Below are 14,407 nucleotides of genomic sequence, written 5' to 3'. Positions count from 1 at the left end.
TGTCCCATGTTATAAACCAGAGGATAAGTTCTATATAAGGACACAACTACTACAGTGCACAGCAGAGTCCAGCTACTGAAACAGCACAATACAAAGTAAGCCTTCAAAATGTAAATACCCTTACTTTTACCTTACCGCTCCTCACAATACACCATTTCTTAAGAGAAAAGTTACTTCACCAAGGAAAACCCACAAAGAATAAACAAGGATCAAAGTTTTATTTTCTCTGGGCATCTGCAAAACACTGGACCAATGTAAAAAAGAAAAAGAAAAAAAAAAGAAAGAAAAACCTCCTTTAAAAAAAATTGCATTGGTGAGGGACTGAGAGGGATTAGCGCCCTAGCCCCCCCCCCAAAGAGCTATAGCAACTCTGACTGGTCCAAGGAATCGAAAAGGTATCGGAAGGATAGAACAGAAGGAAGAAGAATGAGAATTTACTGAGGGAGAGGGCCTCGAAGTGGGCCACGGGGGGGAACTGGAGGCCGGGGCGTGGGTCTGGGTGGGGGGAGGGGCCCCCGTTGGTAGCCATAGGGTGGGGGTCGTGGAGGACCAGTGTATCCATGAGGTGGCATCAGTGGAGGAGGCCCACGCATACCATGTGGAGGCATAGGACCTGGGTGACCTGCAAGAAGAGAAAGAAGAGTTAGTTAAATATAAAAAGTAAAAGAAAAGGCATGGGACAAGTGGTGTGACAAAGGCTACAATATTTGTGAGGATGAAAGAGGTGTACAAAGCCCACTCACCCATGGGAGAGCCAAACGGAGGTCCTCGGGGGGGCATGCCCATTGGAGGAGGCCCAGGATGAGGCATTCCAGGTGGTGGTCGGGGTGGTGGCTGCCCCCCAGAGCCTGGAGGTCCAGCATGTGGGTGTCCTAAGCCATGAGGGCCATGGTGGGCCAGCTGCATCTGAGACATTCCTATGAAAATAAGACAAGACACAAGGAAAAAGGAGACAATAGGAAGATAACAAAAGTGCAAAGAAAATGAAGAAAGGAAGAGCAAAAACAAAAGTGACATAAAGAAAAGGCTTGTAAAAAGTGCCCCTATCCTTGATTCTACTCTAACAGTACAAACCAACTGCTCCGGCGTCACTCCTCACCCGCCTCACTGGGATTCAGGCACTCTATCAGTGATGCAAAAGCCTGTAAGATCACTCCCTGATAGGGTGTGGGAAGGCAGCAGAAACACTACCTCTGCTAAGATCCAGATTCTATAGGATGAAGAAAAATTCAAGGACAAGAGTACAGAGATAGACCACCCCAAGCAGAAAGATCAGCGCGTGCAAATAACATGTCAAACAGCGTAGGATGTTCCAGAAACTACCAACAGCTGAGTAATCAGGAGCTACATGCAGTTACAGGAGTGATGGTTGGAGACCAGACCATGAAAAGGCCCCGAATACAATGGTAATGAGTTTGGGGTTTTCTGTAGGTAAAAAGGCAAATTCTAAGCAAATGAGTATAAACATGTTTTAGAAAAAAAGTTGCTTCATGAATGTAGATCAAATATAAAAAAACTGAAGTCAAACTGAAGAAGATCACTACGATAAATGAAGTGTGAAATAATGAGAAAATAAGAGCCTAAACCCAAGCTGGGATTATAGCTCAGTGGTAGAACGCTGCCTAGCACGGGTGAGGCACTGGGTTTAACCTGCAGCACCACATAAAAACAAATAAATAAAAAATAAAGAATAAATTCTTGAAAGAGAGAGAGCGAGAGAGTGCGAGCGAGAGCCTGAACTGGCAGGGGGGCAGATGCCAGATTTAGTAGAAGAATGGAGTAACAAGGAACAGTCAGACTCCCCAATTTATGAATAAGCACATGAAGACAAAGACTATTAGAGGAAGAATAGGTTTGAAGGGGCAGCTGTCTTTTGAGCAGAATTATGGGTCTGGCTTATTAATAACCTATGGACTAGAAAAAGAGACCCAAGAAATCAGTACCTACTTAATTAAAACAATGAATACACACAGAGAAGAGAACCAAGCACAAAAAGCTAGTGACAAGCAGAATGAAAGGAGCTTATAAAACGAGGGTGGCTGGGACTGACAAGTTAGAGAAAAAGGTGGAGAATCCAGAAAAAGAAAAGCGAAAAGAGATGAGAATTCTAAACTAGAAGACATGGCTAGTTTGAAGCACAGAAGAGATTAAACCAGGTTAAGGAGCAGAAATGTCTCCTAGAGTTGGCAACTGGATCTCTACTCTGGAAAGCTGTCAAGAGAATGAAAGCAAAAAATAAGGAAACAAAAACACCACCTATAAATTATTCTTCAGAAAAACTTAAATAAGAAATGGAGACTGGACGGGAGATATTACTGTATGCACACAACAAATACTTTGTGGTTTTTTTAGTAGTCTGAAGGGAAGGAGAACTCTGGTATTGTTGTTGTTGTTGAAAAACAAAGAGCAGAAGGATGAGAGGTGATAAAGGGCCTCTATCAAACTCATCATTCCCTCTCTCACCAAAGAACACTTACCTGGATGGGGCATCCCACCTGGTGGGAACGGGTGAGGATGAGAATGTCCATGACCAGGATGTCCAGCCCCTGGGGTTCCTGCTGATGGAGGGCCATGTCCTCCAGCCCCAGGCGGCATAGGTGGTGGGGGCATGGCAGGAGGTATCCCAGGTGGGAGGGCTCCAGGAGGTGGCACCGGAGGTGGGAAGGAGCCAGGAGGAGGCATGCCTACCCAGGAAATGAAAGTAAGAGTTAATGGAGGTGAAAAGAGAATATCTTTAAAGAGCCTGTCCCAATCTGGCCTCTTCAGGCAGGGTAAGTTCCTTACTCTCCTACCATGCTTCAAAGTCAAAAGCAATGTTAAAAAAAAACTCAAAGCAACTTCAATCTGCTAAAGAAACCCACTATCTTCACTCCCCATTCCCTTCTCATCACCTACCAACAACATCCAGCTCCTTCATGTTCCTTTTTCTTTTTCCTGCCCCTCCCCCATTAGACTCAAGACAAACATAACCTTTACCTGGTGGAGGAAGCCCAGATCCCAGTGATGACACCACAGGGTTGGGGGCGGAAGGTGGAGGGGGCGCATCTGCGAACAGCTGATGAGGACGGTCAGCCTGGGAGAGTGGGTTCTGGGCTGCTAGAAGTCGTTCAGCTGCTGAGCCATGACGCTCACCCTTAGAGTCCTTCTTGAATGCATAAGATACAGTGATAGGGCGGTTACAGAGGTACTGCCCATTCATGGCCTCAATTGCTGCATCCGAAGCATCAAACGAAGCAAAATTAATAAAGGCATAACCTTTGGAATTGCCTGTATCGGGGTCCCGCATAATTTTAGGTGTTTGTAAGATGACCCCGAAGGCGCTAAAAGTATCATAAAGCAGCTTCTCATCAATCTCTGGGTCCAGGTTCCCAATGAAAATGTTGGCCCCTACATCCAGGTTTTTGTTGTGAGCAGATGCCTTGTTTACACGTATTGGCTTTCCATAGAGTTTGATCATGTTCATGATCTTAATGGCATAGTCAGCATCTTCCTCACTCAAGAATTCAACAAAGCCATAACCTGGGGAAGTGAAGAAGGGAAAGTTAACAACTCAAGTGAAGAGACTCAAAAAAGGTATAACTCATAATAACCTCACTTTAACTGATAATGCTTCCAGGAACTGTGAACTGAAGCTTAAGGGAAAGAATTCTGTTTAGGATGCTCATTCCAAAGAATAATTAGGACGCTTCAAGAGCATTCATGCCCCCAGTACATAAGCTCAGCTCTTGCATTTGTCCCCTTAATACATAAATTCACTTCTTGCCACGTACTTACCTTGGTGCTGGCCAGTGACTCTATCCTTTGGCATGTGGGTGTTGACCACGGGCCCTGCCTGGAGAAAGAGTTCCCAGAGCAGTGGTTCACTAACCTTCTCATCTAAGCCCCCCACGTACACAGTGGCATCTAGAAGGAGGGAGCGAGAGGTTAGGGAAGGGGTGCGAGTACAACAGGAGAAAGGTGACAAGAACGCAAAGATGGAATCCCGGCAGGACTGGGAGTGGGATGGGGTGTAAAAAAGAAAACAAAGTTAGTTTAAGTCCTAAGTCTCTCTCTTCCTAGAACCTAGAGAATCTTCTAAAGTTTAACTCAGTTTACTGCTTTAGATTTTGTCTTTCTCGGCAGATTTTTTTTTCAGTTTTTTGGAGACAAGGTCTTAGTGAAACTGGCCCCGAACTTGGGCTACTTCTGCCTCGGCCTCGCGAGCCGCTGGGATCACAGGCGTGTGCCGCCGAGCCCCGCTATTTTCTTTATTTCTAAGTGGGAAGGGAGAGGGCACTGGACCTGGAGGGGGACTGAACCACTCCTGCCGCAGGCCTCGGCCTGAATTTGGCCACCCCGCCTCCAACACCAGGGCGGCTGGTCTCGCAGCCTCCGGGGAAGGTCTAGCCTCCCGGCCTGGCAGAAGCTACTGCTCCTAATCTGGGGCCTCTTGGTCCCCTGAGGCCCATCCCAGGCTCGTCCTGTCCAGTTACCCTGGTTCCGTTCGGATATCGGCCCCGCAGCCATGGCGAAAGAGCTCCCGCCGTCTCTAAGCACCAGCTCCGCCCTCTGACCTCGTTGCTATTTCCACTTCCGGAACAGACACCAGCGGTGGGTGGGACTTGGCGGGGCGGGGCCGGAAGCGGCCGCGGCCATCTTAGGAGTCGCTGAAACGCAGCGGCGTGGCGGTGCCGGGGCGTAGTGAGGCGCCGGGGCTTCGTGCCGGAGGCCGAGTGGAAACTCAGACCCTCTTAAGGCAGTGCTGGGACGTCAGGGAGTGACACTGCTCTCCAAAGTCAAAAGCTGAAGTAGCGAAACTGTCTTTCATATATTCTGTAGCCGAGCGATACGGTGTGCCGCGAAAACCCCACCCCACGGGCTCAGCCGGCCTCAGCCCTGACCCGGCTCCAAGTATTTCGTTTGCCCTGCGGGGAGGGAATTGGGGGAGGTCTGAGCTCGTCTCCTGTTCTTGCGCAGGGAGGCGGGGGAGTCAGGCCCCGAGGTGGGGTGTCACAAAGTCGAGGGGCGACTGGGATTGAAGAGGCTCAAGTGTCAACCTCCAGCCCCGCCCCGCCCCGCCCGCCCGCTTACTGTGCTCACGTCCCACCCTCTAGAAACAAGGAGAACCATTTTCCCAAATCGTATGTGAATGCTGTGGAGGCTCACCTAGCCCTATTGCTTTTCATATTTTTTTAGTTGTCAGTGGACCTTTATTATTTATTTATACTGGTGCTGACGATCCAACCCAGTGCCTCACACGTGCAATGCAAGCGCTCTACCATTGAGCTACCACCCCAGCCCACCCAAATCCCTATTTCTTTGGCAATAATATGGTGGGTGCTCTCCTATTTTAGGTCACTCCCCCTTCCACACATTGCTCTGCTACCTAGGATCTTTTATTCAAACACAAGACACAATGCTAGCAATCTGTAGAAATTCTGTACTTCAATGAACTCCTTAAATAGAAATGCCACTACAAAAATATACATTCTCCAAAAAAATTATAAGGAAAGAAGTAGAAATTTCTTAAAGACATTCCGTAGAAACTGGAATTAAAGCATCAGCAAGAGGGGGTGAGAATGAGGTCTCTAGGCCATCTTCTTGGGACTGATGAACAGCATCTCTGATCTTAAGATTTAATAGATAGTTATCCAAAAGGCATGGAATTGCCTTCCAAAAAAAGAGACAATCACATTTTGGATTGTTTTGTTTCTTAATTCTTCAAGTCACACAAACAAAAATACCAGGAAGAAACGGAAAGGAGAAAGAGCTGGAGATCAGCATGGACAAAAACTCAAGTCCATTAAGTGAGCTTGTTTAAGGGCTGGAATGTGAAGATTGAGGCAACAAGGACAATTGTGAAAAACTGAAGGATTAGAGCCCTCCTTCTTTCAGATCCCTCTCTGCCTTGCCTTTAAGAATGCTAGCAATTTCAACAGTTTGAGAGAGAATGGTGTTTGGATCTCTTTTCTTGGAGTGATCCTCAGGAGATATTCTTGGTGTCCATTTTCTTAATAGCTCCTGAAGACGGGATAGCTCACTCTGGAGACCAGAGATTGTGGGAGCTAAGAGGCCCAGCTGGGGAGGGGGCAAAAAAAGGCAGAAAGGAATATTATTACAGTTCTAGCTTTCTGCTTCTCAGATCTGTCCACTACTTCTGGTGTCTTTAATGCCCTTCCCTTCCATCTGTGCCCTAATTATTCTTAATCTAAGCCACAAGCAGTTTCCCCCACCCCTTTACACTTCCAAATCTACAGTTTGTTACCAGCAGGGCTGGTACTTTTACTTCCCAATGCCCCTAGTCCCTTGTCTTCTCAGCTTTGTTTATCTGGTTCATCAGAGAAGCCCCTTCTCCACTCCCAATCCATTTTCCCTTCTCACCTGGACCTCAGGCCTTCCCCTTAGGTAGCAGCGTCTCCAGAGCCTGATCTGGGGTCCCAGACATCCAGGCAGCAGTAGCCCTGGAGGTAAAGGGCAAGCTCCCCAATGTGAGGGGAGCCCCCACTCCTGGTCAGCCAGGCTTTCAGAGGAGATAGCAGGTCGAGGGAGCCAACGAGAAGAGACTGCCAGTAAGGAGGGAGTATCTCGCCAAGGACAGAGCTGATTCAAGGGTGTCAGAGCCCCTCTAGAGAAGAGCCACACAGAACTGGGGAGGCCAGGAACCATGAAGTTCGACTAAAAAGGAAAGGGAAATCAACTAGTAACCGAGATGGTAGATAACCCTAATTTCTCCAGACTGGATCAGGAAGGGATATCCACTAGTAACTAAAACTTAAGCTTCTTCCTCAGAATTCATCTGTTCTTAAGTTTCAAATAAGCCTTAGGGCTGAATAGAGTTGATTTTAGAGAACTTTATAAAATATGGACATGAGACAGGAAGACTAGTATGTGGAAATAAAGACAAGAAGGATGACCTCTGCTATTCTAAGACTAATGTCTTCCTGGAGACAGGAATGGTGACAGCTGCAGAAGAAGAATGGGTAGTTTTCCCTGAGGAACTCAGACATTGTGTCTTTCAACTTCTCATCTAGTAGCACGAACCTGAGAGAAAGTCAAGGGATCTCAGAAAATCTAGGCATCTCACCTGCTGTCGAGGGAACCAGGAATCTGGGCAGTGCTCCAGGTCATAGCCAGGATTATGAAATTGTAATATTTGTTCATTGCTGTAGCGTAAATTCCAGTCCCAGACAGACAGCTGCCCATTAACAGAGTTCCCATTTGGGGGCTGGGAGTATCCTGGAGTATAAACTTGAGTAAAAGAATTGAACTGCACAAAGAAAGCAAAGAAAAATGGTGATTAATGTTTGTGTTTGTGTGTGTGTGTGTGTGTATCCCAAATCTAGAGACAAATCATGAAACTCTCACCTCATAGTTCAGGCATCAAATGTAGACCAAAAGTCTAGTCCTGAGACTGATTATCGACTTTTCCCTCTGAACTCACTTATGAGAAGTGAGCCACAGACCTCACTTCTCATAAAATAAATAAAAACTAAACTTTAGAGAGTACGTCTCAATAGAAAAGGAAAAAGGGAAAAAAATTAGACATCACTGACCTGTCCACTCTGCTTTCCACGTTCCCAAGGGGTATTTCTCAGGAATGTAAGAGTGTCCGGAACCCTGACGCTGTCATGAAGCGCAAGAAGAAAAAACTCAGAGAATTCAAACTCAGCTGGAAACTGCTGGAGGAGCTGCCAGACACAATCAAGGAAGAGGAGAAATACTGGGGCCTGAGAAGAGAGAGATTAAGAGGTTGGTAGGATTGTGTGGACCTAAAGAGGGAGGATGACACAATGACAAGGGATGGGGGACATAGGCAACAAATGCTAAAGGGGTCAGAGAATGAAAACCTGAATCCAGTGTCCTGAAAGTGTGCATCACCTTCCCCTTCCATACCCTCAAACCTCACTTCTCATAAAATACATCAAGACTAAATGTCACTTTAGTGGGGCCTTACTTGTGGGTCTTCAAGATCAGCCTAATCTCAGAAACCATCTGACCTAATTCCCCTCCAGTGAATTTATATTATGCAATTTTCTCATTTCCTTACTTCTTTAGTAATACCCCAAAACCAACCCAGATTGTTCTCACCTCTTCAGTAGCCCCAGTTCCCCTAAGCCGGGTCAGGAAGGGGTGTCCTGCTGCCACCCACTCTCGCTGCACTAGTGACTGGAAGCCAAACAGTGTTCGGGCTTCAGGGGCTGAAAGCAGCTGGACGAGTGAAGAGAGGAGGCCATTGAGATCACGATCACTGCGCTCTGGGTGATAAAGAGGAAGAAGGGACAAAGAAAAGGGGTCCAAGAAACAGGCAGGAGAGAATGAGAAGAGGAAAAGGCAAGGATGATTGAGGGGCACAGGGAGAGAGTTTGGGATAGGCAGGATTGAGAGGGCACACAAAAGTGAAGAGAAAACAAAGAGCTTGAATGATTCACTTCCTAGACTCCTACTGGATAGAAATATCCAGTTTCACATATAGGAAACAGAATCACAGTTCTCAAACCAGCTTCCACAGTGACCTTCTCACCCCAACCTCAAATACCCTCCACTGACAGAAAGAAAGGCAGAAAGAGGCTAAGAACACCTTCATGTTAGGGACAAGCTTTAAGAGGAATGTAGAGATAACTCTGAAGGATGGGATCTAGAGCTCATGGGTAGTTCCTAGTAAGAGAAGAAAAGGTGAGAGTACTAGACCGGGACAAGCCTATGGATCTTCTCCCTTAACAGAACCTATCCAGGTGGGTAAAGGAAAAAGGCAAGGAATGGAGCCAGGTGACTCAAGGCACTTACCTTGAAGTACTACAGAACGAACCCTGGATGTCACTAAAACTGAGATGTCACTGGCCTTTCGAAGACAAGACCTGAAGGGGCAGGTGAGGAAAATGGGGAAGAATGATATACTCAGGGAAAGGGAGTACTGGGTCATGGGATGAAATAGGGCCGCAAAAATCCTGCCCCTTCTTCCAAGAAGTAGCAGTAACAGTCCTGGGAAACCAAAAAGAATGATGGAAAGCCATTTTAAGAATCCAAGTTAAGCCGGGCCCAATGACACATGACTAATCCCAGCGTCTTGGGAGGCTGAGATGGGAGAATCGCAAGTTCAAAGCCAGCCTCAGCAAAATCAAGGCACTAAGCAACTCAATGAGACCCTGTCTCTAAATAAAATACAAAATAGGGCTGGGGATGGGGCTCAGTGGTCAAGTGCCCCTGAGTTCAATCCCCGGTACCCGGAAAAAAAAAAAAAAGAGTCCAAGTTAATAGAAGTTAAAATTATAAATCTTGACTAAAAGAAGGAGGGGAGTACCTGACATAGTCCAACCATCGAGTTCCTTCCAAGGCTGAGAGCCATTTGTCCTCAGCTACAGATGAGTCTATCAGGGAGTAGAGGGGTCAGAAGGGCAAAGAGGTCAAAAGAACTCAGGATTCAGGTGTATAGCCTGATGGGTTAATAAGAAGTCAGGTATGGCCTCCTAACGCTGAGGGTAGGAATGAAAAGTAAGTGTAAATTGCCATGAGGTTTCTTTCTTATTAGTTGTAGATGGACACAATACCTTTATTTTATTTATTTATTTACTTTTATGTGGTGCTGAGGATGAACACAGTGCCTCATATGTGCTAGGCAAGTGCTCCACCTCTGAGCTACAGTCCCAGCCCTGGCCATGAGGTTTCTAAAATTATATTGTGTTAATGGGATTGAGGATGTAGCTCAGTGGTAGAGTGCTTGCCTAACATGCACCAGGTGCCAGTCCCTAGCACTGAAAAAAAAAAAAAAGTATGTTATTTGCTATACAATATTGTAACTATAAGAAAATTCATTGTGGGCTGGGGTTGTGGCTCAGCGATAGCACGCTTGCCTGGCATGTGTGAGGCACTGAGTTCGATTCTCAGCACCACATATAAATAAATAAAGGTCTATCAACAACTAAAAAAAAATCCTTAAAAAATGCATTCTATAAAAAAAAAAAAGAAAATTCATTGAACTGTACACTTAGGATAGGTGAAATTTGAATTTTATAAAATTATTTTTTAAAGAATTAAGTTGGGGCCAGGAACATGCCTGTAATCCCAGCAACTCTGAAGGCTGAGGCAGAAGGATCATAAATTTTAAGCAATTTAGCAAGACCTTGGGAGTGTAGCTTAGTGGTACATTGTCCCTGGATTCAATCCCAAGTGCTGAGGGGGGAGGGGAAAGCTGGGGCAAGTAGGCAGTCATTCAGTAAGTCTACAGGAGATGGGAGTTAGAAAACTAAATGAAGGAAGGATCATTGGACTGAATGGTTACATCTCTATAGCAGAGAAAAGGGTAAACCAGGTAAGGGTCAGCTGACCCAAGAGTGAAGAGTGAAAAGTTATTCTCACCAGGCAGGCACAGGGCCCTCAGCTTCATGTGGGCAAGTTGGATATCTGCAAGACTAGGCAGCTCATCCATAGTGTCTACCAGGACGATGTCAGAATGCCCAGCCTGGAGCATGGACTCCACTGCTCTGGAGGGGAGGAGTCAGAAATTAAGGAAAGGAGTCTTCCCTGAACACCTAATCCGTGAGTCTTCTCATCAGGCCCCCCCCCTTACCTGATATCCTCCTTGTTAGGGTCACTTGCTGTATAGAAGCCTCCACAGCGGAGAAGATCACTACCCCCAGGGTGATGCCAGGACAGGCGCTTTAGATGGATGTGAAGGATGACATTGAGGGAGAAACACTAATCCCAAGCTATCCTTGCCCCCACAATGACCTCACAAGGGTCCCTCCTTCCACATTGTCCCCTGACCTTCCATGACCCTCTAATTCCAAATATTACCCTATCCCCACACTGACCGGTCCACGGCCCTGACGGAAGTGTCCAAATGCTCTCCTGACCTCACTGTCCAGAATTCGGCTGGGGACCCAGAAGTAACGGGGGAGGCTGTGAAATTGAAAGTGATGTCACAGCTGTAAAGCTGATATTACAAGGAAGCTGTTTTGCAGAGACATTCCAAGGGATCTCAGGTTTTAAGAACAAGGAGGTAACACAGATAGCTTTGTAGAGAACCTAGGAGACTGGAGTTTGCGGGAATTTCTAGCTTTAGAGGATCTGAGAACTATAGGAAGATTGGAAGGGCAGCAGGGGTTGCAGTGGACCAGAAGATCACCTGGTAGCTACGTCGAACCTCTCATTGACAGTGCTAACCCTCCAGCCTTTTGCTCCCTGGTTCTTCCGCTCAATCTCCCAGTCTTCAAATGTCTCCAAGAGAGGAATAGGTGGTTTCCTGGAGCCAGAACCCTGGCCTAGGGCAGGAAAAGGCACAGAGGAGAAAGAAAAGGAACCAGACACAGTTTCTCCGCTCTCTGTTTTGGCCAGGCCTGCTGCTTCAGTCTCCTTGCCCTACGGCACCCTTACTCACCAGCCTTGCTCAGGGCTGCTCCTGCACACTGCTGGGTGTGACTGCTCTGAGCTCTGGCTTGAACAATGGCCATGGTCACCTATGGAGGAAAGTACATCCCATCCTTTTGTCTTAGACTGAAGAAGTGAAAAGAAGGAAACGGGGCCATGCACTCCACTGTCTTTACCAATAGTGAACAGCAAAGGCAGTCCCTGGAGGAGGGGGCTTCCATAAGTCATGGGAACTGGGGTCAGGAGAACATATCTAGAACCACAGAATGAGAATATCAATTTTGGGAAGAATCTTAGGAATAATATCATCCTACCCTCCCATTTTTCAGAGGAGGAAACTTGCCCACAGTCAGACAACTGGTAATTGTCCCTTACTCTCATGACACTATCATTTAACACAGCCGTTTAGCTTCTTCTGGAGGAGAGGAGCAAGAGGAATGATGAGAGGGACCCTGGAGGACGGGGAAGTACTGGGACTTGCCAGGGAGAGGACCTCCTTATTCTAAGGAGAGGCGAGATCTTTATTTAGGGGCTCCTTACCTGAAAGGCTTGAGGCTCTAGTCCTCCAGCCTCAAAACCAACTCTGAGCAGCCGGAAGTCTTGGCCATGAATCAGAATCTCCTCAGGGATAAATTTAAGCTGGGATCCTGGACGGAGGAGCTGAACTCGGGACAAGCCACTCACTGAAGTCAAGAGTTAGCATTGTAACCATGGGGTCCCTCTGGGAGGAACTCGAACAGCCCATCCCACCCCATTCCTGGCTGTATTTGGGGAATAGGATGATGATGATGAGGGTCCCAACACCCCTTTCACCAAACCCACACACTTACCAGCCTCTAATCTCCCAATGTTGATCAGTGCAAAATCATATTCACTGCTCAGGGGCGTATCCTGGAGGAAGCACATAACCGCTACAGCAGACATCTGTAGTAACCCTTGTCTTCCCTAATTTAGTGGTCCCCACCCACTCTAGGAGGCAATGCCCCTAGAAATAACCCCTATTGGCTATCACTTATACATTCAAAAGACACACCTTAATCCGTAACTCTTGTCTAAATCCTTCTAGACTCCCCTACCCATTTAACTCTCGCTGTCTGCTCTGTTGTCCTAGTCATCTCACCTGACTCCGCTGCCATCCATAGGGCTGGAAGGTGACCCTAAAGTTAGTACAGATCAGGGTTCCAGACAATTCAGGTTCTAGCCCTTTCCTCAGTCCTGGGGCCCATGCTAGGATCTGTTCCCCTAAAAGGGAAGAAGGGAAGCCTGGTTATGACTAGCCTTAATGTTACTTGGCACATAGTAAATGAGAAAAGGAGGAATGGTCAAGAAAACAGGATGGGGCTGGGGATAGAGCTAAGTGGCAGTGCCTGCAATAGAAGAAAGACAGAAAACAGGGAATAGCAAGGTCTAAGCTCTCAACCAGATAGGGACAGAGGGAAAAAAGGAGGCCTCAGACAGAAGCACTTTGAGACAGGAAAGGAACTCAGAGGTATCTTTGGTGAGGCTGTGAAACAAAGTTGAGTAGGATGAAATTTGGAGGTGTCTTAGGAAATCAGGTCATTACCTGGGAGGCATCCAGAGGCCAGGCAACTGCCAAGCTGACGACTCCTGGGCTCAGGCATCCTGTTTCCCTGGACAGACTTTGGTCCCAACTGTTGAGAAGGGTGTAGGGTTAATGCTGGGCCTCCCCAACTCTGGGGTCTAGAATTATCTCAGCAACTGCCTTTGAAGGCTTCTGTACCCAGACTCATGGGGAAACTGAGCTCTGCTGTGGGGAACCAGGATTGGGGTTGGCAGGCAGTAAAGGGAGGGGCTGGTTAATGGATAATGAGACCACATGAGACTGTGTAAAAGGCAGATCAAGCTCCATCAACCAAAGTTGATATGACAGACACACCCTCTTCCTCTAGATCCTTTTCTTCCCCTCCGTATCTCCACTGCATCCCCATTCACACTCTCTTGCCAAACCCCCAATCCTCCTTACCCTCATCTCTGGCTCCTCCTTCTGGGGGGCAATGTTGAAACTCTGGCCCCGACCCCCCCACCACATTTCTCTGGCTCCATCCGGGGATGGAGCAGTTAAGGGTGGGAAACCTTAAGGATGCTCAGTCCTTCTGGGGAGAAGCTGAATCTTGTAGTTGACAAGACGGAGGTTAGGAAGAGAAGCAGTGGGGAAAACAGGAAGGAAACGGGCATTTGAGGTGCACAGAGCACAGTTTGGGGTCTTTGGAAAGGTATGTCCAGCCCAGCAAGAGTAGGCTCCTCGGAAACTTCAGTCGATTCTGGAAAGGGCGGGAGACAGGCCCAGCCCCTTAAAGGAGAATGCACACAATTTTGGAGAAGTAGAGAGGAAATGGAGGAGCCTGAGAAAGATGAGAGGAATAGAAAACAGAGAAAAATGCCGAGACCCCCTTCTTTACCCCAAGCCCACATCCTACTCTCTTCCTGTTCATGAGTATTAGAGATGTTTAAGGGAGGCGGGGGGGGGGGGGGGGAGGCTGTAATACTGATTACTGGAATGACTTGGGCTATGTCTTCGGACTCTTCCAGGGAGGACTTTCCTAGGAAGCTCAGTTTTTGTTTGGCTTCTTAAAGGGCACAAGAGGATAGGGATGCAGAGTAGTTCAGGTCTGCCTACTGCCTTCTCTGACAAATCTAACACAAATGGTTGTGAAGAAGTAAATGGAAAACTGGATCTCAGATTTTGTCAGGAAAGGTTCAAAAATTGGGGAGAGGGCTGGTCACAATTTTTGTTCATCCTGCAGAGTACCTGAAACATGGCTCACGTGAAGAGATCAGAGGAGAAGGGAGGAAGTTGAGATGCGTCCAGGATGCAGACACGTTGCAGGTACATTTGTGTGCATGTCTTTCGAGTAGGGCTGGGAGGCCAAAAACAAGCCCTTACACTTAAACCTTGACCATTAAAGCACACTAGGCATACCTCTCCACTCAGGCTCCAACTAAATGGCAGTAAATCCCCAGCCCAGGTACGTGACTCCACCCCTTCAGCCCAGACACCAGATCTCCAAATGAATGATTCATGTTCAGGGCTTTCAAACCTGAG

The 14,407-nt window shown here is 47.2% G+C and overlaps 2 protein-coding genes and 1 long non-coding RNA gene across 4 annotated transcripts; 1 reads left to right on the top strand and 2 right to left on the bottom strand.

The window, feature by feature from the left end:
* Positions 1–199: 199 nt before the first annotated feature.
* On the bottom strand, positions 200–4,919 carry Sf3b4 (splicing factor 3b subunit 4). The gene is made up of 6 exons (XM_046421931.2): positions 4,473–4,919; positions 3,775–3,903; positions 2,977–3,519; positions 2,478–2,684; positions 744–917; positions 200–622 (listed from the first exon to the last, which is right to left on the bottom strand). Exons 1-6 carry the CDS (start codon positions 4,504–4,506, stop codon positions 435–437), a joined length of 1,275 nt encoding a protein of 424 aa, XP_046277887.1. The 5' UTR covers positions 4,507–4,919; the 3' UTR covers positions 200–434.
* Positions 4,920–5,399: 480 nt separating this feature from the next.
* On the bottom strand, positions 5,400–14,229 carry Mtmr11 (myotubularin related protein 11). Of its 2 annotated transcripts, none has more exons than XM_046421930.2 (17): positions 14,114–14,229; positions 12,908–12,995; positions 12,464–12,585; positions 12,174–12,234; positions 11,884–12,026; positions 11,354–11,432; positions 11,102–11,237; positions 10,788–10,875; positions 10,544–10,632; positions 10,333–10,457; positions 9,278–9,344; positions 8,764–8,834; positions 8,068–8,234; positions 7,533–7,706; positions 7,064–7,246; positions 6,361–6,654; positions 5,400–6,057 (listed from the first exon to the last, which is right to left on the bottom strand). In XM_046421930.2, the coding sequence occupies exons 1-17, from the start codon at positions 14,120–14,122 to the stop codon at positions 5,854–5,856; spliced, it is 2,100 nt and encodes a 699-aa protein (XP_046277886.1). In that variant the 5' UTR covers positions 14,123–14,229; the 3' UTR covers positions 5,400–5,853. The 2 variants fall into 2 exon arrangements, with proteins under 2 accessions (XP_046277886.1, XP_046277885.1); XM_046421929.1 differs by lacking the exon at positions 14,114–14,229 and adding an exon at positions 13,328–13,636.
* On the top strand, positions 7,604–14,232 carry LOC131423308 (uncharacterized). The gene is made up of 3 exons (XR_009224680.1): positions 7,604–7,728; positions 8,701–8,846; positions 14,109–14,232. It is a non-coding gene; the product is annotated as an uncharacterized LOC131423308 (long non-coding RNA).
* Positions 14,233–14,407: the final 175 nt, after the last annotated feature.

This window comes from Marmota monax, unplaced genomic scaffold, assembly GCF_021218885.2.
Source record: "Marmota monax isolate L192 unplaced genomic scaffold, Marmota_monax_Labrador192_F-V1.1 WCK01_AAM20220418_F8-fsc00108, whole genome shotgun sequence".
Lineage (NCBI taxonomy): Eukaryota > Metazoa > Chordata > Mammalia > Rodentia > Sciuridae > Marmota > Marmota monax.
Note: the sequence above shows the minus strand (reverse complement) of the source record. Positions and strands in the feature narration are given on the sequence as shown.

Excerpts from the sequence above, each read along its gene's own strand:
- Sf3b4 (XM_046421931.2), bottom strand. The coding sequence starts at position 4,506 with ATGGCTGCGGGGCCGATATCCGAACGGAACCAGG. Across the intron at positions 3,904-4,472 it reads GATATCCGAACGGAACCAGG|ATGCCACTGTGTACGTGGGG; the intron begins GTAACTGGACAG and ends CCCTCCTTCTAG. Across the intron at positions 918-2,477 it reads AGGTGGGATGCCCCATCCAG|GAATGTCTCAGATGCAGCTG; the intron begins GTAAGTGTTCTT and ends TTATTTTCATAG.
- Mtmr11 (XM_046421929.1), bottom strand. The coding sequence starts at position 13,393 with ATGTGGTGGGGGGGTCGGGGCCAGAGTTTCAACATTGCCCCCCAGAAG. Across the intron at positions 12,586-12,907 it reads GGCCTCTGGATGCCTCCCAG|GGGAACAGATCCTAGCATGG; the intron begins GTAATGACCTGA and ends CTTCCCTTTTAG. Across the intron at positions 11,238-11,353 it reads AGCAGCCCTGAGCAAGGCTG|GCCAGGGTTCTGGCTCCAGG; the intron begins GTGAGTAAGGGT and ends TTCCTGCCCTAG.